The following is a 26,878-nucleotide window of genomic DNA, read 5'->3' on the forward strand; positions in this document are numbered from 1 at the left end:
CCAGATACCTTTTAGTCAGTTAGTGGTAATTTGGCGTTTGCCCTCTGTGAGCCTGTGGGGACAGTAACAGTGTTCTCCGGAGAAACTGTAAGAAAGCTGGTAGCCCTTTCTTTTGCCCTCAAGTCTTGGCCATATTCTAAGACAAAATCTAAAAATGACCCAGAGCTTGTACATACTCAGTACACACACTAGGCATTCCACACACTTCAACGTATTACTTCCCAGCTACTTTTCTGGTTCCAGATTGATACCCTCAATATGAGCGTCGGGAACGTGCCTGGGTTTGGAGTAGGGCAACTGTGCTACTGACTTTCAAGGGCCAGATGAGAGCCTGCACCAAGAAAGGAATCTACTACCTCTGTCAGCTGCTGCCTTGTGTCTTTGTCTATGGAAAGGCTCCCAAGGACATTATTGAAATACCTCTGGCTCTTTCTAAATCATTTGCTGTGTCACTTTCCTCATACACATTTCAGGTTTTGTTGCTAGTTGAATGTATGCAGGACAATTTTCTGTTACATTGCTCCAAAACCCTGGTACTGTGGGAATTTTATGACACATGCTTATGTCAGTCACAGTGGCTAAAAACTGCCATCACAGATCCTAGAGGACTATTGTGGTTTTTGAATAGTGCTCCATTAAGGCAGCCATCTGTTCAGGGTTTACCCATTTTCATCCTTTGTGCTTAATGGGACATAAGTTTCTTTAATGATTTAGACATTATTAATAGTTTCAGGTGGAATGAAATAATTTAATGAGCCCACAGCATTTTTTTTATACCATTAGTGGTTAACTCAATGGTCTGGACAAATTTCAACTTCAGTAATCACACTCCACCTACCTAAATTCTTCCCAGAGTTTCAGCATTTTCCCTTTAGATTTCATGGCCCATTGAACACCTTTTAAATAGCTCGGATGCTTCAGAGGGAAAGCATGGCTGGGTCGAATGAGGCAGTTCCTCTGTGTGGATGGAAGACACTATCATCTCTAAGGGGGCCTCTCAGTGTGAGCTAGGAGCAAGTCTGTTGAGGAGAAATCACACCTGGATTCAGAGCTGACAGCCAAGAGAGCCAGTGAATGGCTACTCAGAGAAGCCACTCAGATGGCTTCTCCCACTCTCTGCAGCTCCAACTGTGTGAGCCAACACAAGTGTGGGTGTGGGCTGGTTAAACGCTGATAGTTTCCCATCTGTTTGCCTAGGCTTTTCACCTACAGGAGGAGGAGCTGACTGGGAGGATGCAACTGAGGCAAGCCCTAGGAATACTGTGGGTGGCTACCATAAAAGGCCTCCTTTGATACCTGCAGATCCATGGGATAATCTTGGGTTCCAAACCCCAAGCCTGCTGGAAGAACTCTTTCAAGATTTGGAGGGAACTGCCTTAGATGCCAAGCACTATTCTGAAGCCAGTCTACTTCCTCATTCCAAGAACTTAGTGAAAAGCTTGTTTTCAAATGTCCTCACAGTGTACAGCAGTCTCCCCCCGACCCCACTTATCCAAGGGGAGTATATTCCAAAATCTGGTGGATGCCTGAAACCAGAGATACTATGGGACCCTATATATGCTATGTGTTTTCCTATATAGGTACACACTAAGAGATTAATAATAACTCATAAAATAGAATAATTATTAATATATTGTAATAAAATTGCAGCATCATTAGCATTGTACTTTAGGACCCTTGGTAAGTAAAACAAAGCACCATGATCCCATAACAGTCCAGCTGATAACCAAGACGGCAAGTAAGAGATTAACGCGCTGGGAGCCTACATAACATGGGTTTGCCAGACAAAGGGATAATTCATGCCCTGGGTGGGATGGAGAGGGATGGTGTGAGATTTCCTCATGCTACTCAGAATGGTGCACAATTGAAAACTTAGGATGTGTTTGATTTCTGGAGTTCTCCATTTTTGGAATGCAGTTGACTGCGGGTAACTGAAACCACAGAAAGTGAAACCACAGATAAGGGGAGGGATTATGTATTATGTTTGGAGGGTATTGACTGTGTCTCTCCAAGTGCTTAAGTGGACCCACCCAGAGAGCAAACACTAACCAGAACTTGCAGACTTCTCTCACGACAGATGCTTACTTGGTTCGAAAGAGGTAAGATGTAGACCCTGGAGTCTTGAGCATGCGGCTGGGCGGTGGCTGTGTCCTGTGCCTCTGTGCTCACCAGCTGCCATGATGTCCTTGAGTTCATGCTGCTATTCTGAACAGGAACGTCCACGTCACAAGGGGCGGATCATTTGTTCACATAATAGTCCCCCTCCATGGTGTAAGAAACTGTCTTTCATTCACATTCTTACATGGAACCTCATTATGTTAAAATATGAGACTAAAAGCAGTATTTGTTTGCTGTAAAGTAAAATATATACCGGCTCCAACATTAAGAACACATAAAGCTGTTTTGATGACCATGAAAATTTGTAATTGGGGTGATGGATGCCAGTTGCACCTATAGTCTCCACACTCAATTTCTGTAATTTGCTCTGGCTGCAAAACAGCCAAGAGGTCTTGATTTACACAGAGAAGAGGGGTCCCTTGTTTGTATAATATTATGGAAGTGGGTACATATGAGGGAACTTCACAAAGTTTGTGGGGAAGAGAATCAAATAAACAGTGTATTTTAGTGCAGAAATGTGTTAAATCCATGCAGTTTTCTTAACGATATGTATTTTCCATAAACTTTCTGAAGACCCCCCTTGTATAGGCCTATACTGTAAAGTCCCAGTGCAATCAGAGCTTCCTGAGGCAATGAACACAAGAAGCTAAGAAGTAGAAACACCTCTCCTGAGGTTTGAACAGAAATGAGTACACCTGATGGATCATGCTAATCCTTTGGTGATCTTCAGTTGCCATTCTGCATGGCAAACACATTAGGTCTTTCTTTGTTTCAGGTTTTTATTACAGCTTTAAAATATTGTATATGAGGCCAGCGCCACGGCTCACTTAGCTAATCCTCTGCCTGCGGCACCGGCACCCCGGGTTCTAGTCCCGATTGGGGCACTGGATTCTGTCCCAGTTGCTCCTCTTCCAGTCCAGCTCTCTGCTGTGGCCCGGGAGTGCAGTGGAGGATGGCCCAAGTCCTTGGGCCCTGCACCCCATGGGAGACCAGAAGGAAGCACCTGGCTCCTGGCTTCAGCTCGATGGCGGTGCGCTGGCCGCAGTAGTCTGGCCATAGCAGCCATTTGGGGAGTGAACCAATGGAAAAGGAAGACCTTTCTCTCTGTCTCTAACTCTGCCTGTCAAAAAAGAATATATTGTATATGTAGGGGCCGGTGTTGTACAGTGGGTTAAGCCACCACCTACAAATCATATGAGCACTGATTCCGGTATTGGCTGCTCCACTTCTGACTCAGCTCCCTGTCAATGCATTTAGGGAAGCAGCAGAAAATGGCCTATGGCCTTGGGCCCCCTTACACCCACGTTGGAGACCCAGATGGATCTTCTGGCTCCTGGCTTCTGCCTGGCCATTGCAGCCATTTAGGGAGTGGAAGATTCATTCTGTCATTCTCTCTCTCTGTCTCTCACTCACCTCCCTCTCCCCCCCCCCCACCCCTTACTCTGCCTTTCAAACAAATCTAAAACAAGAAATGTTTTTTAAAATGTAAACATACAAACACTTTGTGAAAAAAGGGTTTCTGTTACATTTTCAACAGAACCCCAAGATCTCAGGACACTGTGAAAACAACTGCTGGAGCCCCAACATGCTGAGTTATTTTGAGAGTCTCTAGGAAGTCATCATTTGATGAAATGACAGCTTTTTTTTTTGGCCTTTTCCTCCAAAATGTCAGACTCAATGTGATCCATCAATATTTATTGAGTGTCTGTTCCCTCAGAAGTATGGCACCGTGCTTTGTTTCACAATGAATATAGAATAATTTTGAAAAGACAAATGAATGGTCCACTCCGAGCTGTGTTGTATGCAGTGTACGTTTCCTTCTAGTTGGGGCCCAAGCAATATTGAGCTGGCTTTATACATTTTCACTAAATTATTTCCATCTCAAAATGGCATTAGAACATAGTTGTAGCTGTCCCTGTCGGGAATGGCAAACCTTTTTTTTTTTTTTTTTTTTTTTTTTCGGCCCTCCATTACCAGAAACCATCCCATGCTGGGCAGGATCATGATTCGCTGAGTGGAGGAGGAGAGTGTTTCTGTTCTCACAAAGTGCCGATCTTGCTCCCTAGCAAGAACATGCACAGTGGCTGGGAGAGAAGTTATGTAGATGTCGAGGGGATTTCCAGATGTTCATGGAAAATGTACACAATCAAGAAATATATGCACAGCTTCCCAAAGTTCTTCACATCAAAAGAAATGTATCAATGAATTTCATTTTCCTCAAGCCTTTGGAAGTATTTAAACAGATGTATGGGCAGGCAGAATGGCATTGGTTGGCTGAAAGTTGTGTTCTTTATTGCAAAGGTGCCCTCTGAGAGGCAGTAGACCCTTGCTATGACCAGGAGAGGCCTAAGAAGAGGCAGAGACTAGGTGGTTTGCTCTCAGAGGCAGACTACTTCCTCGTTGAACAATTGCCCCATAGGAAAAAAAAATCCTCATGTGAGGCCAGAAGAAAGAGAGGATAGGAAGGGTTAAACCATGTGAAAAGGGAAATCGGACTAACTTTCTGAGTCACCTGCTACACAGAAAGGGCAGGAAGGCAGTATTAAATTTGGGATATTGTAAAACAGGAAGCAAAACTGGTACACAATAGAATGTTTAAATCACATTTTAACGGACAGGAAGCCACTGAGAGTGGCAGCCACCGCCTGAACATCAGGCAGATTTGAAACCAGGAGTTGGTATAGTCACTTTTCATGAAACTTGCATTTCCATCTAAGCGACATCGAATGATCCAAGGTTACCATAATGTGTTAACATATGTAAGTGGATTTGTGTTTATCAGCATAGGATATGGGGGTGGCCAGACAGCTGGATGGGGCAACCCTATTCCCCACTCCCACATATTTGGGCACAGTAGAAAGGTTGCCTTACACTGGAAAGTGTGGGAAAGCCCCATCTTTTTGAAGGATAGTGCTGGTGTGAGTAATGCATTTTCCTAAACTTTCTCTACTTCAAACATCCAAATGAATTCCAGGAACTCTGCATGGAGACACTGCCACCTCACTGGCATAGACCTCAATGACGGCCTCTTTCCCAGAATTGTAGTCGGGGCAGAGGTAGGTAGCCATAGTGACCTATGTACATGAAGTCATGCCTGGTGGTGACTTGGTTCCTGTTTATCTTGCCTATATTCATGAGTCCTGAGGTTTAAAGAGGAAGCATGGTGTCAGTCCAGTTGTTCTGGGAGATAGTAGGTCTAATCGGCCTCAATCTCCCATTTGGGTTTGTATTGCTCCAGAAGCATCTGCAGCCTATGGAGGCATTGCTGTCAGCTCTAAGCTGGGAAGGTGAGAGGACATTCTTTGCTCTAGGGGAGGTTACACAGGGCCTTCTATGAGCATAGTGCACAGAGCACTCCAAAGTGAAAAAGAAACTCTTATCTTGAACCTTCCTTGCACATTTTCTTTTCTTGGGGTAAAATTCACACAACATACAGGATCAATCATTTTAAAGTGTATAATTCAGTATTATTTAGTGTATTTGTGATGCTGTGCAATGACTGACTCTCTCTAGTTTCAAAACTTTTTCATCACTTCATAAAAACATCCCATACCTACGAAGAGAGGCCACTCCCTAACCCCACCCATTAAGTATCCTGCCGTCTTCTTTCTGTCTCTCTGGATTTGCCTGTTCTGGACACAGCGTATTAGTAGTGTGGTATATCACACGTGACCTTCTTTCACTGACTGTAATGTAGTCAAGGTCCATCCAAGTTGTGGCATATTTTAGTGCTCTGTTCCTTTTATGGCCAAATAATATGTGACTGTATCATAGAATAGAATTTGTCCATCGGGATAGACATTGAGGTTGTTTCCACCTTTTGGCCCTTGGGAACGGTGCCACTATAAATCATATCCAGGTTTCTGTGTGCATAGCGCGTTTTCATTTCTCTCATATACTTCAGAGTGGAATCACTGCGTCATAGGGTTATTCTTTGGTTAACTGAAGAACCACCAAACTGTTTTTCAAAGTTTTACATTCCCACCAGAGTGTAAATGGGTTCCTTTTCTCATCCTTACCACCATAACTTTCTCTCTCTTTTTCAATTAAAACCATCCTAGTGGATGTGAAGTGCCATCCCATTATGGTCTTGATTTGCTCCTTCTTAACGACCACGGATGTTATATACTCATTTATGTGCTTGTTGCTCTTGGTTTTTCATAAATGCCATTTATCGTCTGTCTTCTGTTCCTTCTTTGCTGAGCATTTTTATTCTAAAAAGGTGTTGACTTTGTCAAATGGTTTTCTGCATTTGATAATCACGGTTTAATGTGGATGTACCACGTTGGTTGATTTTCTTATGTCAGACCACCATTGCATTCCTGGGATAAATCCCACTTGGACATGGTGTATATTTTTTTTAATGTGCCCTTGGGTTCAGTTTGCCAGTATTTCCATGAGAATTTTTCCATCTACATTCATAAGGGATACTAGTCTGTGGTTTTCATTCCTTATAGTGTATTTGGCTTTGGTATCAGGGTAATCCTGGCCTCAAAATGTGTTAGGAAGGTTTCCTCCTCTTCTGTTTTTAAGAGTTTGAGTAACACTGGTGTCAATCCTTCTTTAACTGTTTAATGGAATTCATTGGTGAAGCTATCTGGTCCTAGGCTTTTCTTAGTTGGGAGGTTTTTCATTACTGAGTCAATGTCTCTGCTTGTTATAAATCTGTTCAGCTTTTCTATAGTCAGTTTTAGGAACTGTTTATAGTATACTCATAATCCTTTTAAATTTTATACAGTTGGTGTTATTGTTCCCACTTTTATTTCTGATTTTAGTTGCTTGTATTTTCTCCATTTTTAAAAATCTTAATCAGTCTAGCTAAACATTTGTCGGTTTTGTTGGTATTTTCAAAGAACCAACTATTGATTTCATTGATTCTGTTTTTTTCTGTTATCTATTTCATTTATCTCTGCTCTAATCTTTAACACTTCCTTGCATCTGCTGGCTTGAAGATTAGTTTGCTTTTGATTTTCTAGTCCTGTTTAAGTGATTTCAGAGCTTTCTTCTTTTTAAATGTAGGTGTTACAGTTATAAATTTCCTCTGAATACTGTTTTCACAATAGAAGTTTTGATATGTTGTATTTTCATTTTCACTCATCTTAAAGCGTTTTCTAATTCCCCTAGTGATTTCTTTTTTGACCTATCAGTTCTTTTATGAGAAGTAATCAAAAAGTTCATGGAAAAATACATTATGATGAGGCCGGCGCCACGGCTCACTAGGCTAATCCTCTGCCATGCGGCGCCGGCACACTGGGTTCTAGTCCCGGTCGGGGCGCCGGATTCTGTCCTGGTTGCCCCTCTTCCAGGCCAGCTCTCTGCTGTGGCCAGGGAGTGCAGTGGAGGATGGCCCAAGTCCTTGAGCCCTGCACCCCATGGGAGACCAGGAGAGGTACCTAGCTCCTGCCATCGGATCAGCGCGGTGCACCGGCCACAGCGCGCCAGCCGCGGCGGCCATTGGAGGGTGAACCAATGGCAAAGGAAGACCTTTCTCTCTCTCTCTCTCTCTCTCTCTCACTGTCCACTCTGCCTGTCAAAAAAAAAATACATTATGATGAAAAACGATGCCTGGTTTAAAAAAAAAAAGTTGGTACCAAAACCAAATTATCACTTAAGTCCATTTTGTGTGAACTTTTGGAAGTACTTTTATAGTGTGTTAATTTTCATATATTTGCAAAACCTCCAGCTTTTCTTCTGTTATTGATTTCTAGCTTCATTCCATTTGCTCAGAGAAGATACTTTATATGATTTCAGGCTCAGAATTTATTGAGAATGGTTTTATGGCCTACCATACAGTTCATCCTAGCAAATGCTCGATGTACACTTGAGAAGAATGTGAATTTTACTGTTGTTGAATATAGTGTTCTGTGTATTTTTGGAGATCTAGTTGGTTTATAGAGTTCTTCAAGTCCTGTATTTCCTTACTGATCTTCTGTCTACACGTTTTATCTATTATTATTTATTATCTACTATTTCATGTGGTCTCCAACTATCATAAGAAAACTATCTATCCCCTTGATTATGTCAGTGTTTGCTTTATATATTTGGGGATCTGCTGCTAGAAAATCTTCCTTATGAATTAACCCTTTTATCAATAAAAATCTTTGTTTCTTGTGCCAATTTTTGACTTAAAATTTGTTTTATCTGGTATTAATGTAGCCACTCCAGTTCTCATTTGATCACTATTTGGATGATTATCTTTTTCCATCCTTTTATTTCCAACCAATTTGAGTCTATGGGCCTTTTTTAAAAATATCTTACATATTTTTGTTCCTCAATTCACTCAATACCACTTTCTTTTGTGCTTGATATATTTTTGTAGTACCCCATTTTGATTCCCTCTTCATCTGATTTTCTCTGTATTTTAAAAATTATTTACTTAGTGGTTACTATGGGTTTATAGTTATCCTAAATTTATACCAATCTAGTTTCATCACCCCCGTTTTTTCCTTTACGATAAAGTTTATGGAGCTAGCATTGTGGCATAGCAGGTAAAGCTGCTACCTGCAATGCCAGCATCCCACATGGGCACCCATTAGCATCTCAGCTGCTCCACTTCCAATCCAGCTCCCTGCTAATGACCTGGGAAAAGCAGCGGAAGATGGCGCAAGTGCCTGGACTCCTGCTACCCATGTGAGAGAACTGGAAGAAGCTCCTGGCTTCGGCCTGGCCCAGACCTGGCTGTTGCAGTCATCTGGGAAGTGTACCAGCGGATGGAACATATCTCTCTCTCTCTCTCTCTTTCTCTCTCTCTCTCCCCACCCCCCCCACTCTCTGTAACTCTGACTTTGAAATAAATAAATAAATAAATAAATATTTTTTTAAAAAAAGATTAACTTTATTTTTTTAGTGGTTGCAGATTCACAGGAAGAGTTGAGCAGAAAGGACAAAGAATTGCTATACACCTCCTGCCACCCCACACAGCCTTCCCCACTATCAGCATCCTCAAACACAGTGGTGATTGTACATTTGTTACAGCTGATGACCCTACATTGCTACATTATCATCCAAAGTCCACGGTTTACCTTAGGATTCACACTTGGTATTATACAGCCTATCAGTTTTGACAAAGGTAATACAAGACATATCCATCGCTATAGTATCATACACAATAGTTTCACTGCCTTATTCATCCCTCTGTCCCCTCAACACCTGCAACACTGACTCGATCACCACTTTAAAATAATTATAATAACCAACATGTGTTGAGTGCATCCTGTGAGCTAAGAACCATTTATATACTTTCCAATAACCTTATGAATTTTCCATTATACAGTAAGAATGAGATTCAAAGAAGCTGTCATTTATCCAAGACTACCTAGCTATAAAGTGGCCAAGCCAGGATCCAACATAAAGTTTGTCAGGCTCCAGAAACTGAGCTTTCTACCATTCACTCTGTTGTCTTGATGAGAATGAGGGCGGTGATGATGGTGGTGGTAATGGCAGCAGTGATGGTGGTGGTGGTATCTAGTATTCAGGAAAGCAGTGCCTAGGATGTGCTGCCAGGCGCAGTGCTGGATGCCTTATCTATTCAACCCTCACCACAGCCATATGAAGTAAGTACTATCATTATTGCCATTTTATAGGTGAGCAAACTGAGGCTCAGAGAGCTCAGATGACAATCTCCTTCAGATGCACAGTATGTCCTGGGTGGAGGCTAGTGACTGTTACTGAAGACTTCATGTTGACCATCTGCCATTTCTCTCTAGGGCTGGCACTGGGAAAGGTGTAGAACTAGTTCTCTCCCTGAAAAACAATCGATTGGCTTGGTGTTTGAAGTTCAAAGTCCAGGGACTTAGCCTTGCAATTATTTGGCTCTGTCTTTCACAAGGATACATGAGATCTGATGGTAGTACACTCCCATTGGCAGGGAAAATTCTGCTGTTGGCTCTGCAGCTTTAGTTATAGTCTTTCTCGCCAGGGGAGGACTGCCCTCGGGCTTCAGGGTACACGACTAGGGCTCAGAAATAGCCCCCTAATCGGCCTCATCAGCTTTTGAAGGAGGCCACCACGGGAGGAGCCTAAGTAGGCCAACACTTTAACCCAGTTACGTGAGGGCAGCTGTAATCCAGGCTGATCACGTCTTGCTAAGCTCTCGAAGGGGAAAATGTCCAAAAGCTGCTTCCTGTGCCCAAGTACCCCTGGAACTCACTGCAGACACTCCTTTGCCCTTCTCGGAGAGCCTGGCTTAAAGCTTACAAGGGCCAAGCTTAATTTGAGTGGCCTGTGAGACGAGGAAAGATTGGCAGCAGTTTCCAGTGGCAGCAAAATGTCCATAGCTCAGGCTGCCCTGGGCTTAAGTGTTGGTTTTTCTTGAAAGGCCCGCCACCTCTCCCTTCGTCTACCTTGTTAGATGAGGTGAGGAAGTCATCGCCTTCACCTCCGCGGGCCACACAGGTGCTCCTATCTAACCTATGGGGTCCAGGGTAGGATGACACCGGCCAGCTCCACTCTTGTCAGCTCACCCAATCTCTGACAGTGATTACTCCTAGGAGCTCCCAAGCAAAGCATGCTTAGCTATGTGACCAAGCTGTGGTTGGGAAATAAAGAATCCAGCTGGACCTGGCTTGTGTGGCTCCCTCCCTCTCACATCCCACAGACCATCCATCCCACAAGACAGCGCGACCAAGTGGGCCCTCTCTGGCCAGGAAGCCAAAAGCTTGGCTGGCCTAGGAGGAGACTGGCAGGGAAGAAAGCAAGGGCAGAGTGTTAGCATGAGGGCTGTGTGCTATAAGTTTATGAAGTTTTCCCAAGAGACTTGTGGGAGCCGAAAGGTGACTTTCACAGGGAAAGAAGAGTCCAAGTTAGCAAAGTATTTCATTGACTCTAAAACACCTTAGATTGTAAAATGTCTATTATTTTATGTATCACTGACAAATACAAAACAGATGATCAAACTGCCATGCCACTGGATGTAGGATGCCTCTGAATCTTAGGGATGTTAGAACACGGAGGGAGGAAAGGGCATGTTGTAGAGTCGATGAAATATGGAAAAATCCCTTAAAAGTGAAGTATTGCCTCTCCTACACACACACACACACACACATGCAGACACGCAGACACACAGACACCAACAACCCAGAGCACATTCAGGTAGTAGATGAGTGCAGTCAAAACCCCAGCTAACCTCTGTGCCCTGAGAACAAGCACAGTACCCTCACTCTGGAAACAGGAAGTTCTGACACTGGGCAGAATGGCACGGCTCCCAAAGCCCCCACACATCCATCTATCTCACGGGATTCCCAAGGGCTACCCTGTGGGGCAGGCACGAGCAGGGGATGTATTACCATGTTACAAATGGAGTTGAGAGCAAGTCTGCCTTTGGCAAGGCCCCTGGGCCCCAGGAGGAGGGACGCGTGACAGCAGGTCCTGTCTGCGGTTCTACTGTGGTGCTGGTTTGACTTCTAGGAGACCCAACTGGTGAGTTTGTACATAAGTGGCTTTTAAATCCTTTTCCCCCAAAAATTATTATTTACGCACCTCCATGTACAAAATAATAAAATCGAAGCTATTCTGAGTGAAGCCAGGGAAAAGGCCAGAACACCCCCTGACACACCTTCCACTCCTTAAAGTGGCCTCCCAGGCACCTCCCCAGAATCCCCTAAGGTACCGAGGACATTTTTTTTTTTAAAGATTTTTACTTTTCTTTATTTGATAGGTACACTGACAGAGAGAGGGGGTAGAGACACACAGAGAGAGAATCTTCCATCTGCTGGTGTAGCAAGAACACAGAGTTTAGGAGGGCTGGTAGAGGCAATCAGAATCCTTGACTTTCAACTATGTATCATTTGAATAAACCATTGCTTTTGTCAGACTCACATCTGTTTATCTCTGTTCCTCCACTGGTGCATCAGGCTGTAACCACCCCAAACTCTCCCCTGCCCCTCAGAAGGAGAAGAAAAAACAGCCCAAAGGGAGAAAAGAAGGCAATCCAGACGCTAGGCCTTCAGCTCGCTTCCCCAAAACATCCATGGAAAGGCCACAGGATCAGTCTTTCATACCACCCTTCCCTCAGTCTCTTGCCATCTGTCCCCCAAGGCCAGCACTCGCCTGTCCCCTCTTGTCCTGGCCCCTTTTGCTACTATGCCTTCTGGCTCTGCTCTGAGACTGCCCAGGGTCAGCCCAGCTGGCAGCACCAGCAAAGAAGGCCTCCACACCTCTACTTCTGTGGTCATAGGTCTCACCATTCTTTCTCTTACTTTTCACATCCTGCCTGGCTCTTCTGCTTCTCTAAGGGTGGGGGGTGGGGGTCCCTGGGCAAGGGTCTACACAGCAACCCCTGCACAGTGATGAGCCCAAAAACGAGGAGAAAGCATATGGCCTTTGGGTTCTAACAAAACCGGTTTCAAATCTCAGTTCCTCTGCTTATTGGTGAGCCTCCGTTTTCTCAGCCTCTGTCCAACAGGCCAGCGTTGCCCTCGGCTCACTGAGCTTCTGTGGGGATTAGGAGAGGTAAGGAGGAGGGAGGGATGGAGCATCGTGCCTGTGTTTTAGCTGTTGCTTTGCAGAGAACCTGGGGTGGCTACTACAGTAGACATGGCTTTCCCAAGTTGGTCATTTTCTAGCCCAGGATCCCAGGGCTCTTGCTCACTTAGAGTGCTGCCCAAGGCCTGGCAAATGGGAAGACCTTTCTAGAAGCAGCAGCAGTACCAGAAGATGAAACAGGGTCTCTGTCTGCTGTCAAGGTGCTGGTTCTCAGCGGTGGCCTTAGAAAAGCACACCTGATGGTTCCCGGAGGGTAAGCTTAGCTCAGTCACATCTCCCATGGGACAGTGAGACCAGTGCTGAGCTGCACTAGCCCAAAGCTGACCCTCCGGAAATTTGGGGTTGAATGGGCCTGCATGCAACGCCTTTGGCTTCGAAGCTGCCTTCTCGACTTCAGTCACCCAGCCTGGGACAGCTCACTGTGGGGGTCCCCCGTGAGAGCCCAGCGAACGTCGCCAGCAGATAAGCTGTGCTAGGAGCAAAGGGCCTGCTGGGTCCTGGGCAGCTTTGGCGGAGGTAGATGGTGCATGGGAACTCAAGGCCATCCAGCCACACTGCTCGTGGGCAAAGAGGCTCAGCTGCTCATGCCGGTCCTCTGTGGTGTAGAAGGCCAGTGGTCCCTTTTGTCTACTTTTCAAAGGAGAAGGCTTCCTGAGAGGGTTCTGGGAAGCAAGGCCAGGACTCCTGGGTTCTCGTCAATCTTTTAATAACAGCAACTGAAGAAAGCATTGAAATAATAAGCCCCACGGCGCGGGTTCCTTTTCATTCAACAATAGAACAACCTTCAACAACAGAAACGCCTGAGACCACAATTCCGAATGCCAAGTACACAAATTAAGGACCATTTATTTCCAACGGTGATTGCAGAAACCATTTCAGGGATACAATCAAAAGGTTTTACAAAACAGACAAAATACATTACCAAACGTCCCCAGAGGCGAGCAAACAGGTAGGGTCACAGAGCACCCAAAAACCAGTCTGAGAAAAAGGACTTGCTTCTGTATGTGTGTGTGTGGAGGGGGAGTGGGGGTGCCCGCAAAGGGTCGTCCGGGAGCAGGCGAGGTAAGAGAGGCAGAGGCAATGGCAAATTTCCTGACAGAGGTAATCAGGGGTCGATCTAGCTATCCTATCCTCTTCATTATACTAACACCAATACCAAATAATTCTTGAAGATTTGACACTAAAAGAAAGCTAGACTTCCCAAAACAACAGCTTTGCTTGAAAGGACTTTCGATTTTGGTGTGTGGTTTTTGGTGAGTTTTGTTTATTTCGTGCCATGAGTAGCAAACCAGTATAGAAAAATGTCACAGACGAGCAAGAGCAAGCGACTGTTTTCTTGAGCACAAATCGGCTCATTCTATATATACAAGAGGAAGCCTCACGTGCTCCTAGGGTTTCTACCTGCCTCCAACAGAACAGCTGGGAGGCCCCTTCCCAGTATGGGTCTTGCCAAGCAGCCTGCTCAAGCCTCATGCCTGTTCTTGACTCACCAAAGCCAGCACTATAGCATCTTGTTACGATGTTATGTGTGGCCCGCCCTTTCTCCTCCCTCATCTCGCTTTCCCCAGAAACCAGGAGGAGCATCCTCTTCTTACATGGACAGATGACTCTTGGGCCAACAGCTACAAATTCAGAGAAGTCTTTTGGGCAGAGGGAGGGAGAGGAAGGACAATTCTGCCATTCCTTGAGCTACCCAGCAGGGGGACCTGCTGACAACCTGCTGCCCATGGACATCGCACCCACATCACATAACACTAAATCCTCAGTGATCACAAATGGTCGGGACCCTGCAGGCAGCTTCTGTGAAGGCTACAAAGTCCTCATAGAAAGAGAGAAGGTTGACTCTGGCTTCAGAACCCCGCAATGCCCTCGAAGGCCAACAGAGGAATACGTCACTGTGTCTCCAAGAGGAAAATGGGCCAGATCAGCTTTGGGGTGCAAAACCATACTCTAGGAGTGACAAGGGCTATCAGCAGGTGTGGCCATAAGCTCTGCTATTCAGAGCGGATGCCATGAGTTGGCCAGCTCAACGGACTGTACTCCTTGGCCCGGATGCTTGGCCAAGGCTACCTGAAGGCTCTCTTTTCCCTTTCCCAGGGCTGTTTAAAAGGAAACTAGCCACTTTCATGAACACACACACACATACACACACACACATTCTCTCTCTCTCTCTCTCTCTCTCTCTCTTATACTCACACATACAGAGCTCCTACATACTGGCAAATGGCATGTGGAAATTTGGCCAGAGTGGTTAGCGAAGCACCTTGGCACTGAAACAAAAGCCCTGGGGAGGTGAGGGGAAGCGAGCACCCACTGGTCCCTAGGGGTATAGACAACAGCTTCCTCCTCCATCATGAATCAAATACTAAAATTAGGGTAGTAGCAGGCTGCCTTTGCAGCACATATGGGAGCTACCCCTAAATGCCAGCTGCTATAGGCCTGTCCAGGTTAGCTCTTTTCTACATAGGATTGGTCCAAGGTCAAAGTGAGATACAGACCAGTACAGATACCCAGTGCTCCCTGAGACCCCAAATGCATGCCATTACTCCTCAGGGAGGCTGTGGACCAGGCCCCACTGTCTGTTCCTTTGACCCACATGTTTCTGCACCAAGCTACTCCCCCCGCAAAAGCCCTGCATCTCCCCCTTCATTCATTCGCCTCTGCCTCTGATAGATATACCTGTCACTGGCCTGGCCTTGCCAGGCACATGGCTTTCACTTTCTTCTCTCCTTCTGAGCCCTGGAAAGTGCTGGCTGGAATGGGGCACTGAGCTGTTGCCAGGACAAAGGCTAACCATTGGAGGCATGCCAATGCAAGGAGAACCCAGGCTGACTGGCAACCTGTGCCATGCCACGAAGGCAGGGTGGAAGACAGGGCCCGAATTAACAGGACTGTGGGTTTCCTGAGCTGGTCCCCAGCTGAGGTGCAGATCTGCTGCCTGTAGCAACTTGTTCTGGTAGGAGCTGAGCCAGGCCCCCAGGGCCGCCTTCATGACCTCCTTCCAACCTCTCCCTTTGTAGAGTGGCCAAGAGGCACTGGCTCCTCACACATTTCCTCACCAGCCAAACCCTACATGCAGCCAACTGATAGTGGCTAGAGCGAATCCAGCCACTCAAAAGGTGCCTACCATTAAGGGCAACCTTAGGGTGAGAGGAACTTAAAAAAAAAAAAAAAAGAGTGGCCTAGTCCTCAAAGATGGAAAGAAAAAAAAAAAAGCCCAAGGAGAGCAAGGGCACTTGATATTCTCCCTTTCTGCTCGCCAAGCCAGGCCTGGGGACTGGCTGCCCCAATACCAGCAGACCTCTAGGCCTCTACAGAAGGGCAGTTCCTCCTAGGGTTGCTTCCCTGGGTCTCAACTCATTCTCACAGACGCTCTTGCAATCAGCTGCCTCCCGCAAGTCCGAGTGCTAACAATGAGGGCACTGAGTCACGGAAGCCCAATCCACATCTAACAGGGCCAAACTTCAAACGCTGCAACTGGCCCAGGGCAACTGGGTTGCCTGGCATGGGAGAGGGGAGGGAATTCGCTGGAAGCTCGTTTCTGTTCTTAAGCAAACCTGTTCCTAGTAGAAGTCAACGAAGAGTCGGCAAATGCCCAACCACCGCCTCTTCTCGCCAGGTCTACACATGGCTCTTTTAACAAGAGCCCCTCGGCCTCTCTGAGTGGGGGTCTGATGCCTTGACTTCACCTCCACATGGGCTCCGGGAGCAGGCAGGGTGCAGAGTATGTGATGTCAGCCATCGTCAACAATTCCGCACTCAGGGTGGCTGCACCGAAAAAATCGGGCCCTAAGGAAACCATGTCGGCAGAAACTATATTTCCCCAAACCAGGATTCTGCCATACCCTGTACAACCAAGGAACGGATTGAAAGGAGCCCTTCCAGCCATGGGCCCCGATGTGAGGATTTGCGAAAACTCGTACAAAAACAGAAAGCCAAATACGAACAAGAAAAAAAAAAAGGCAAATCCCAAAACACCGAACTCCAGCTCAGTCTTTCACAAAGCTGCTACGAAGAGAGAACAAGAACACAGTGGAGGGGCACTCATAGCCGAGATGGGATTTATTAGCCACGTGAAACTAAGATGGAGTGTATGGTTCAAATCACAGTTTTCTCAAGTCACCGCTTCTACTCGTTAAGTTCTATGTGCACTACTGATTGGGGTGGGTCGGTTCTCAGTTCTCGTGGGCAGAAATGGCACAGGGCCCTGTCTAGCAGTGTACATTTTTAACCCGCTACACTTTGGATGTGTCATGGCAATAGCTCTTCAACCTCTGCAGTGGATTCTCGTGTTCCCCCTCCCACCACAATATCCTGAAGGGAGTGGCTGGTTGGCTTCATGCTTTGAGTCATGGGACACCACGGGGAAGAATCTGGCCAGTGCTATTTTGGCCATGAGCTGGGAAAATCCCTCAGCTCTGGGCTTGGCGCTGGTATAGAAACAAGGCCTCAGGCCCCTTATGGTGAGGGCTGTGCTGGAGACAAAAGGGGATCCCGGCAGAAGCTTGCAGGTCCCTGGCAGTGCAGAAATGAAACACAACCCACTCTCATCACTTTGATACCACAAGAGCTACTGCTTGTTGTTCCCTGTCTTTCTGGCTAGCTGATGTTAAAGCACCAACAAGCAGAGCGAAGGAGCCGCTGACTACCGTCTTCCCACGTAAGGCCACTAGGAGCAGGGAGAAAGAGCCAACAGGAAGGAGGGCAACGCCAGTTCCCAGCACTACCCTCCAGGCCCAAGGAGACATCCTGGGGGAAGAGCAGGGGAAGGAAGAGTGGTGGAAGAAAGGGACAGAGAGGAGGGAAAAAAAAAGAAATACACCAAACAGCCTACTGCCCTCTCCCATGATTTCATCAAGAACTGGGTGTTCTCCAAGTCAAGCCAAGACTTGCTTCTATGGGGAGAAACAAAGAAATAACAAGCACCTTCAGTCTATTTTCTTGGCTGGAAGCCGGAGCAAATCCAGCAGATATTTACACAAGGGCCCAGCCATGTATGAGAACAGGATAACCAGCTTCCCGTGGGTCATGGTCATGAGAGTCTGGTGTCCCGAGGCCCAGACGCGGTACCAGGGGCCGTAGAATGGGTCTGAGATGGCCGGACACAGCATGTTGTTCAAATTCACTTCGGTGACCTGCAGGGACAAGGGAGGTAGAGTGAGCGTTCACATCCTTTGGCTTTCTCTGGCTTCTGCCAGTTCAGCCATCTCTACCTACCAGGAGACTAGACAAGGAGGGATTGACCAATCCCCACTTGCTCATAAAGAGATTCCTCTCCCCTGGATTTTCTCAGGGGGCCAAGGCCAGAGCTCTCAGAGGTGATAGAGGAAGGTTATCCAATGGAAAAGAGGTTTGGTTCGGCTCAGAGTCTTGCCTTCTGGTTGCGTCCAGAGTCTGTTGCCACTCCTAAGGGTCTACATGTGGCTAGTCCCCAGAGCAATGCTATGGGATAAAAGAGTAGTCAACAGCATGGTCCCTGCCTCCGTGTAGCTGGCAGTCAATCAGGTGGGTGTGACCAGTTTGCTGCCTCTGACCTTGAACCAGACGGTGCTCTCTGGGTTTTACATGCCACAAGGAGGTCTGAGGAGCATACAAAGTGGAGGCTGAATCCTCAGAGAAGATTTCATGAGGGAAGTGGGCCCTGAATGGACTCATGAGCGATGGATGTCATGGGGCATTATGGCGAGCAGGTGGTGAGCGAGGCCTTCCTTGTAGGAGGTGTGGCCGGAGCATGGTATGTATGGTGACGTGAGCGCACTGATGGCTCTGCAAGTCACGAGCCCAGTGGGGAGCAGTGAGAGGTAAGGAAGGGTGTGCATGTCCTACTGCAGCCTTCCATGAGCATGGGAAGCATTCACACTACTGGCAAGGAGCTCAGACTCCCCCTGGCAAACCAGAGCAGAGGCATACACCAGGGTGCGGAAGAGAAAAGTGCCTGCTTCGACAGAGGCACCGGGGACATCAGTCACACAGCCCGAGTCACGCTAGGCCACGCGAGGCTCCACATGGCTAAAGCTCCATTAAGGCCGCTTAGATACCAGACATGCCACTCCTGCCCCGAGGACGGCCACGGCACCTGCCTTCCAAATTTCAAGACCATTCACGTTAAAGACAAGTTCTCACCACCTCTCAAGGAGGCTGAGGCTATATACCATGTCACAGAGAGGTGGCAAACACTCTGCCTTCCACAGGGAGGTGACTCAGAGTACGTGGCACAGCCAGGACTTGAATTTAGGTCTCCGGACCCCCAGCCCCAGCCCTGAGCTCTTCTTACTCACTTTGCCACCAATAAACACCCTTGCACTCAGCAATCGTGGGTTCTGGACAACTCAGCTGCTGTGTCCAACCATTCTCCATGCTCCGGGCAGTTCTAAACACCCCAGAATGCCACAGGGTTCCCAACACCACACTTCAACTGGGAACACAACTCAGGGCAGGACCCGCTAACAGGCCTGGAAGCAGGCCCAGATTGGATCTGAGGTCAGAAGCCTTCCTCAGGCCCAGTGCCAAAGTGAGGGTCCTGCTCCCATGGGGTCCACAGCAAACCCCTTTCCAGTTGCACCTCACTGTTGCTGACCCAAGTTGGCCATGAGTGAAGGGTATCCTTGCCTCCCCAGGGATGAAAGAAACAGTCATTACCGAAGGATTCAGAAAACTCTTTGGAGAGGCCAAGGCTGTGGATCATAAATCAACAACCCAGACACAACAATCTGACGTCCTGGCCTTGAGCATCTTGTATCTTCAAAACAAAACGATACACCAGCGCCAACCAGGATTATCGAGATTTATGGAGAACTCCAAACAAAGGGGCTAGAAGGGGATCCAACCACACTTACCAAGCCGAGGATCTGCAAGATGCTGAAGTGATAAAAGAACATGAGGCCAGTTGAGAGCAGAGCCCACCGGAAACTGCTGAGGGGCTCTGGGGTGTAAGCACCTGGAGGAAGAGGGGAAACGGTGAGACAGCAGCAACAGTGGCCTGCTTCTCCTCTGCCCCACAAGGGTGCAGATGCTGAGGTCACAGCTGCTGCCTGCTGATTGTCCCCTTGCACTGATCCGCGACAGCCACTCAAGAGATGGCCCTGCTGATTAGCTGGCCACTCCAATCAGCCCCTTCCTGACCTCTGTCCTAACACTGGATGCTGGGGCTATTCCAAGCAGACGGTTTGTTTTCTTAGTATAAAAGTAGTACACGCTCATTAAAGGAAATTTATAAAGTACTAAAAAAAAATAGGAACACAACAGAAGAAAAGAAGAAAAAGTTCCCCAGCACCATGCTACTGGAATGCAACCACGGCTAACACACGAGTTTGTCTCCTTGGTCGTTTTCTCATACTTCAGAATGTTCTTTTCTTTCTTTTTCATTAAATAATTGAATAAATATAATATCATAGGCTTCAGTTCCACATTTATCTCTTAAGAGACATATCATGGAGGAAGTATGGTGTGCTGGTTGAGAGTATTAACTGAAGTCAGGCAGATCTGGGTTCAAGTCTTGACATTGCCACTTGGTTGGCTGTGTGACATTGAAAAAATTGTTTGAACTTCCTGAATCTTAAGATTACTCACCTGTAAAATGGGGATAACAGTATGACTTACATTAACTTAGAGTTATAAAATGATATAGCCAAGAGCTCTTAATTCAGGGTCTGGCACAATGTAACTGCTCAATGAACAGCAGATGTTGTCATTATCATCATTATTATTCAAGTGACTGAAGAATGTGCCATATCCGATGTTTATGCTATTTCCCAACTATGGGCCACCTCCTTCTCCTAGAGACACCAAAACTGATGCTAGCATCCCCGTAGGCTCAGATGTATCCCAGAGCTGGCAGAGCAGAGGCAAGGTTTACTGGCTATTGCAGTTGTTACTCCTAATGGGGGGCTTGGTGGGGGTGCTGAAGAATGAAAGGGACCTGAACCACCCTGCCATAAGCAAGCAGAGATGTCAGCACACGCTAGAGTAGTATTATCCCAAGTCTGTCTTTAACTGATTTATCCATTCATTTAACAGTTATTAGGCACCTAGTGCATTCCAAGCCCCATGCAAAGCTTCAGGGATGAGAGGATAAAGACAATGGGCACTTGAATAGAGATTTCACAAAGAAGAAACACAAATACCCAAGAGGTGTATGAAGAAACGCTTAGAGGGCAGGTGTTATGGTGCAAAAGGTTAAGCCACAGCTTGGGATACCCACATTCCAAATCAGAGCGCCTGGACTCCACTTCCAATCTGGCTCCCTGCTGATGCGCATCCTGGGAGGCAGCAGATGATGGCTCAAGTACTTGGGTCCCTGCCACCCATGTGGGAGACCTGGATGGAGTTCCTGGCTCCTGACTTCAGCCTGGCCCAGCCCTGACTGTTCTTGGACATTGGGAGAGTAAATTGGCAGTTGAAAGACCTCTCTTGACCTCTTTTGACTTCTTTCAAATACATAAAAAATTTCTAAATGCTTAGTATCACTAGCCACCAGGGAAATATAGCTCAAACCCACAATGAGATGCCATCTCACTCAAGATAGAGTGGCTATTAGCAAAAAGACCAAAAATAACAATTGCTGATGAGGTTGTAAAGGAAATCCCTTTCCTCACTGTTAGTGGGAGTGCCAATCAGTATAGTCAATATGGAAAACAGTATGGAAGCTGATCTAGAAAAACAACTTAAAATAGATCTATCATAGGACCCAGCTATTCTCCTTGTGTGCATATAGCCAAAGGAAAGGCACTCCAATGTTTGTTGCACCACGGATCACAATAGCCAGACAGTGAATCTAGACATTCATCAACTGATGAAGAAAATATGGTATAACAATGGAATATTATTCAATCACGAAAAAGAATGAAGTCCTGCCGGCGCCACGGCTCACTAGGCTAATCCTCCGCCTAGCGGCGCCGGCACACCGGGTTCTAGTCCCGGTCGGGGCGCCGGATTCTGTCCCGGTTGCCCCTCTTCCAGGCCAGCTCTCTGCTGTGGCCAGGGAGTGCAGTGGAGGATGGCCCAGGTGCTTGGGCCCTGCACCCCATGGGAGACCAGGAAAAGCACCTGGCTCCTGGCTCCTGCCATCGGATCAGCGCGGTGCGCCGGTCACAGCGCGCCGGCCATGGCGGCCATTGGAGGGTGAACCAACGGCAAAGGAAGACCTTTCTCTCTGTCTCTCTCTCTCACTGTCCACTCTGCCTGTCAAAAAAAAAAAAAATTAAAAAAAAAAAATGAAGTCCTGACATTTGTAGGAATATGGATAGAACCGGAGGCCATTATGTTAAGTGAAATACGCAAAACACAAACATTCAAATACCACACATTCTGTCTCATGTGAACATTTTTTTTAAAGTCATTCTGAACATAGGAATAGCAATTACCAGAGGCTATGGGGGGAGGGTAGAGGGAGGTTACATAATGGGAACCAAACTGATGTTAGACAGAAGGAATAGATTCTAGTGCTCCACAGCACAGAGGGGTGCCTACCGTTTACAGTAATGGTCACTATACTGTACAAAGAACTGCAAGAGAGGAGCTACGAGGCTCCAAACACTAAGAAGGTCAGGAAAACATGAATTAGCTGATTTGATCAGTTTACATTTCATGCATCTGTTTGCAACTGAAAAATTGCATGCTACCCCATAAAAACTATACAAGTATTTAAAAAAAAGTTAAAGAAGACCCGTTTGCTGGAGTCTCAGCCTAACAGTGACGGTGTGATTAGCGGGATGACTGAGTTAAGGGAGGAGCAATCTCAGCTAAGGGTGGGAGGGGCCAGAAAGCTTCTGGATACACTGAGCATCTGAGTAGAGTTCTAAAGGACAAACAGGACTTCAAGGGGGGCCTACGCATTCCAAGGCAGCCCGTGCACAGAGGCAGGCACGAGTATGGCAGACACAGCACAGCGGCTAAGAGTGTGCGGAGGGCACAGGGCGAGTGTGATGCAGGCAGCGAGCAGTCTACGATGCAGCTGATGACACGGATGCTTTGCTGCAGGCTGGCCTACAGAGCTACACAGCACCTGATGAGCCTCGCTCAGGGCTTCGGGCTTCATCCCACACAGCAGGGGTATGAGCTCCAACGCCTCAAGTCATCAGAAGCAGTGGCAGGACCTGCGTCTAAGCGGCATTAGGGAATGCTGGAGAATGGAAAGCTGGTGAGACCATGGTCCTGCTACAGAGGCCAATTGCCCCTCAGCTCCATCCGATATCCGCCCTGCAGGGATGTTGACCCAAAGGTGCCCATCTTTCACTTTTGAAAGAGAAGCCCGCAATATGAACCTTTATGTACAACATCCTGATTGTTAAATGCTGGCATCTAATTCGAAATGTTTCAAAAATACTCCGTGGGTCAAACAAAACATGCCTTTGCGATGAATGCCAGTCCGTGGCGGCCAGCTTTGAGCCCTGTTGTAGAGCCGCAGAGAGCAGGTGTGAAGCAGGAAAGAGATGCGATCACACATGGGCTTGCCAAGGACCGCGCCAGCAGGTGGGTGCGGTGGACTCCAGCAGAGAGCTCCGAGGCAGGGAGACTGACAAGGCGGCTGCTGCAGGGACCCGGAGACAGCAGAGGATAGCTACTGGAGGTAACGGCGGCAGGAGTAGAGAAGAACGGAGGAAAATCTCACCGGGATACAGCAGAGGGCTGAGTGTCTGGAGGAAAGGGAGACGAAGGACCGGGGAAGACTCCCATCCTTCTAGCTTGGGCCTCACTGGCTTGGTGGTGACAATCATTCCCATGGAGAGAGGAAGAGGCAGAAGAGGCAGACGGTGGAGAAGTGGTGAGGCCACTTTTACACATGTGGAAACTAAGGCGTCTGTGGACTATCCAAACAGAAATGTCTCTTCAGTGGCTCAATGAGTTCAAAATATAGCACGTGAGAAATCAAGTGTGGGCACTGAAGCACTACAGATTTTTTAAAAAAATATTTATTTATTTACTTTGAAGATCAGAGTTACAGAGAAGGAGAGATGAAAGAGAAATCTTCCATCTGCTGGTTCACTCTCCAGATGCCCACACCAGTGCTGGGCCAGGAGCCAGGAGCTTCATCCGGGCCTCCCATGCAAGTGGCAGGGGCCCAAGCACTTGGGCCATCTACTGCGGCTTTCCTGGGCCATCAGCAGGGAGGTGGATCAGAAGTAAATAGCCAGGACACAAACCGGCGCCCAGATGGGATACTGGCATCACACACGGTGACTTAACCTATTACGCCACAATGCTGGCTCCATCACTTATCAACTGTGGGGCCTTGAACAAGTCTCCATATCCTCTGAACTCAGTTATACTTATTTATTTAATAGGGCAGCACCACCTCATTCATAAGGTTTTTGGATAGATAAGTCATAACTACGGGACTGTATCTGTGACTTAACAAATACTGGTTTTTATTATGAGTCACGAACTCCGTGAAAAGGATGGGGCCACACCTCTTTTTGATGTAGGTGGCTTCAACACACAGTGGGGAGCGGTCATAAGAGCACATGCAGACTGAGAGAGGAAGAGACTGGAGGCAGAATGCCAAGGACTCCCACGTAAGCAGGAAGTGGGCTGTGGGACTGTGAAGAGAAAGGAGATGGGGTGACCAAAGCTGGGTCTTCTGGGGAGAAGCTTGGGCTTAGCCTATGAACGAGAAGCAAGCCCACGGTACATATGAACAAGGGGCCTTCGAGGCTACAGATCTCACCCTTCCATTTTATAGATGAGGAAACTGAGGCTGGCAGATGGCCAGTGCCACAAAGTGGCAACAGTAAAGCACTGGGGAAGCAGACTCACTGACCTGTCGAGGATGCCCTGTTCCATGCACCTGTTGCTGCTTGCCTGGATCTCCAGCACACCAACTTGGATCATCTCAAGGCTCACGTCCACATCAGGCTCCTTCCTGTCTTCCTAGCATCTAGACAGGTGCTTGGTTGGTGCAAAGGCACTGAGCTTTACTTCTGGTATGTACACTTCCCTGCCTACTACTGAGCATGAACTTGGCACCCTGTTGCTACCCTGGCTGCTGGAGGCACACAGAGGAAGAGGGGACGTGGGGGATCCACAGGTGCTAAGGCTGCTGGGCACATGCCACAGGTATCCATCCCTTCCCTCTAAGCTCTGCATGGCTCCCCTTAGTGGCAGCTGGGTAGCAGCAGCCTCCATGTGCCAACCAGGTGCTGATACCAACAAAACTGAGTGAGTATTGGGGGCTGGGGGTAGGAGGATGCCTTCAACCAGGAAGCAGCTGAGCTGTCAGTCTTGGGGACAACTAGAACAAGGCTTCAACCACTGGGCCGCCATCTCTTCTCCATGCTCTTCCTTACCCACCCTCTGGCCCCTAACCCCATGCTACTCCATGCCGTGAGGGAGGAAGCACTCACATGCTACCAGTTCTCTCAGAGCCCCTTGCTCAAGCTCCCACTTTAGTTCCACAGATGAGCCTGTCACTCATTCATTCTGCATTGTATCATCTGGCCCACACCAGGCTGTTGGTTCTCTGAGGCAGCAACTTTTTCTCAATCACCTCTTCACCTCCAGCAGCCAGTATGCAGTAGGAGGCAAAAAATAATCACTGCACGATGAACGAATGGCATAGGCTTCCTGGAGAACCCTGAAGTATCACCTCTGGCTCAACAATACTACTTTGAAAGCCACCAAACACCTAAAAAAATCGCCCTTATTTGCACAGAGAGATCTACACCTGTGCTATCTATAACATTGGGAAACTAGAAACCAACCAAATGGGAAGATAAGTTAAGTAAACTGTGGCACCTTGATATTGTGTAACAGACCACTGTCACTCAAATGACAACCAAACTATGTCCCTCTGTGTGCATAATAAGTCAGTCCACAGCTAGTACTGACAAGTGTCAAAGAACACCAAATATACATGGGGGGCAGAAGGTACAACTTAGTAGTTTAAAAACAAAGACCTTAGCGCTGGCGCCGTGGTGTAGCAGGTCAAGCCGCTGCCTACAGTGCCACCATCCCATATGGGCACCAGTTTGAGTCCTGGCTGTTCCACTTCCGAACCAGCTCTCTGCTATGGCCTGGGAAACCAGTGGAAGATGGCCCAAGTCGTTGGGTCCCTGCACCCGCATGGGAGACCTGGAAGAAGCTCCTGGCTCCTGGCTTTGGGTTGGCACAGCTCCAGCTGTTGTGGTCATCTGGGGAGTGAACTAGGGGGTGGAAGACCCCCCCCCCCCCGTAACTCTTTTAAGTAATAAGTAAATCTTTAAAGAAAAAGAAGACCCCCTCCCCCCTCTCTCTCTGTGTGACTCTGCCTTTCAAATAAATAAATAAATCTTAAAAAAAAAAAAAAAAAAAAGGTCTGTGGGAAAGCAGTAGAAAGCCCTGGCCTGCAGTACCGGCATCCCACATGGGTGCCGGTTTGAGTCACAGCTGCTCCACTTCTGATCCAGCTCTCTGCTATGGCCTGGGATAGCAGTAGAAGATGGCCCAAGTCCTTGGGCCCCTGCACCACATGGGAGACCCGGAAGAAGCTCTTGGCTCCCGGCTTAGGATCAGCATAGCTCCAACCATTGAAGCCATTTGGAAAGTGAACCAGTGAATGGAAGATCTCTCTCTCTCTCTCTCTCTCTCTCTCTGCCTGTGCCTGTGCCTCTCTGTAACTCTACCTTTCAAATAATCTTAAAAACAAACAAACAAACAAACAAAGGCCTTAGGGTAAGGCAGCCTTGCACTGGAGTCTTGGCTCTGGCACTATTATGGGAGTGATCTTAAGCAAATCCTGCTACTATTCTAAGCCTGTTTTCCTGTTTCTGGACTGCAAGTACCATCCACCTCTCAGGGCTGGTGAGTAGAGTAAGAGAGATACGAGAAAGTCCAAACAGTTACTGCCCTGATATGCAAATAGCATCCAAACAGTAACTGGCCTGATATGCAAATAGCATCCAAACAGTAACTGGCCTGATATGCAGATAGCATCTGCTTATTATGGCGACTGCAACCACCCCAAATCCTACAAAAGCTTGCAAGAGAATAGAGAATCTTGTAAAGAAGTCATCTTCTCTATGAAGGGGGACTTTGTGCTTTCCATGGCCAAATTCACTGTTGTTGGTTCTTTTCACAGCATAGATGATCAAATATGCAATTACTTTGCAAAATAAAGAAGAAAAAGAGGACGCATCCTAAGAATAGATGACTCAGTCTACAAAGATATATGCAAATCGTATGCAAACCCACATCATTCTCTTTTTTATATACCTGCATGTGGCCCTTGGGATAATCCCAGTGAAAAACCAGTTTCATTCTAAAGGAAAACAGAAACTTAAGCACTTTAAGAAAAATTAAACAC

The 26,878-nt window shown here is 47.2% G+C and overlaps 1 protein-coding gene across 20 annotated transcripts in view; it reads right to left on the reverse strand.

Annotated features, from left to right (window-relative positions):
- Nucleotides 1-13,412: 13,412 nt before the first annotated feature.
- Nucleotides 13,413-26,878, reverse strand: part of TMEM164 (transmembrane protein 164) — a 168,813-nt gene continuing 155,347 nt past the window's right edge. For 18 of the 20 annotated variants that reach the window (XR_016227832.1, XM_089324047.1, XM_070066408.2 and 15 more), the window contains 2 exons: nucleotides 19,437-19,537; nucleotides 13,413-17,735 (listed from right to left, as the gene is read on the reverse strand). Coding sequence is in view for 17 of the 20 variants with exons in the window: in XM_089324047.1 (XP_089180173.1) it covers nucleotides 17,529-17,735; nucleotides 19,437-19,537 (308 nt within the window). In the remaining 3 variants the exon portion in view is untranslated. Of the gene's footprint in view, nucleotides 17,736-19,436; nucleotides 19,538-26,878 lie in introns of those variants that run through there. The other 2 variants (XR_016227830.1, XR_016227831.1) reach the window with 1 other exon arrangement.

Source organism: Oryctolagus cuniculus, chromosome X, assembly GCF_051225735.1.
Source record: "Oryctolagus cuniculus isolate XC-2025 breed Fujian yellow rabbit chromosome X, ASM5122573v1, whole genome shotgun sequence".
NCBI classification, from domain to species: domain Eukaryota; kingdom Metazoa; phylum Chordata; class Mammalia; order Lagomorpha; family Leporidae; genus Oryctolagus; species Oryctolagus cuniculus.